Source organism: Myotis davidii, unplaced genomic scaffold, assembly GCF_000327345.1.
Source record: "Myotis davidii unplaced genomic scaffold, ASM32734v1 scaffold685, whole genome shotgun sequence".
Classification (NCBI taxonomy): domain Eukaryota; kingdom Metazoa; phylum Chordata; class Mammalia; order Chiroptera; family Vespertilionidae; genus Myotis; species Myotis davidii.
Window position 1 is genome coordinate 408247 of NW_006295823.1, and position 747 is coordinate 408993.

At 47.3% G+C, this 747-nt stretch overlaps 1 protein-coding gene across 1 annotated transcript in view; it reads left to right on the top strand.

The window, feature by feature from the left end:
* LHX9 (LIM homeobox 9) overlaps positions 1 to 747 on the top strand; it is a 65161-nt gene that overhangs the window by 64142 nt on the left and 272 nt on the right. The window contains exon 5 of the mRNA XM_015568443.1: positions 665 to 743. Coding sequence (XP_015423929.1) covers positions 665 to 743 — 79 coding nt within the window. The remainder of the gene's footprint in view (positions 1 to 664; positions 744 to 747) is intronic.

Sequence of the window (747 nt, forward strand, 5' to 3'; positions counted from 1 at the left end):
TCACCGGCCGGGCTAGAATATGTTTTTATTTACTTTTTAGAGCGAGAGGAAGGGAGAAGGATAGAAAGATAGAAACATCGATGAGAGAGAAACATCATCCATTGGCTGCCTCTTGCTCGGCCCCTACTGGGCGATGGAGCCTGCAACTGGGGTACATGCCCTTGATCAGAATCAAACCTGGGACCCCTTCAGCCCGCAGGCTGACGCTCTACCCACTGAGCCAGACCGGCTAGGGCAGAAACAATCATTTTAAAAAGGAGAAACATAAATATTTAAAAAAAGGAGCCCGGCCAGCATGGCTCAGTGGCTGAGCACTGACCTATGAACCAGGAGATCACGGTTCGATTCCCAGTCAGGGCACAGGCCCGGGTTGAGGGCTCGATCCCTAATAGGGGGCGTGCAGGAGGCAGCCGGTCCATGATTTTCTCTCATCATGGATGTTTCTGTCTCTCCCTTCCTCTCTGAAATCAATAAAAACACATTAAAATAAAAAAATGTTTAAAAAGGGACAATACCATTTCCTTTACAGAATTGTGAGGATAAAAAAAAAAGAATGGAAGGAAGGAAGAAAAGGGGGGAAAAAGGAAAGAGAAAGAGACAGGGGGGAAAAAAAAGAATCTAAAATTAAACCTCGGTAAAGACATCCCTTGGGATTGGTTTGCAGGTTTGGTTCCAAAACGCACGAGCCAAATTCCGAAGGAACCTCTTGCGGCAGGAGAATGGGGGTGTGGATAAAGCCGAGGGCCC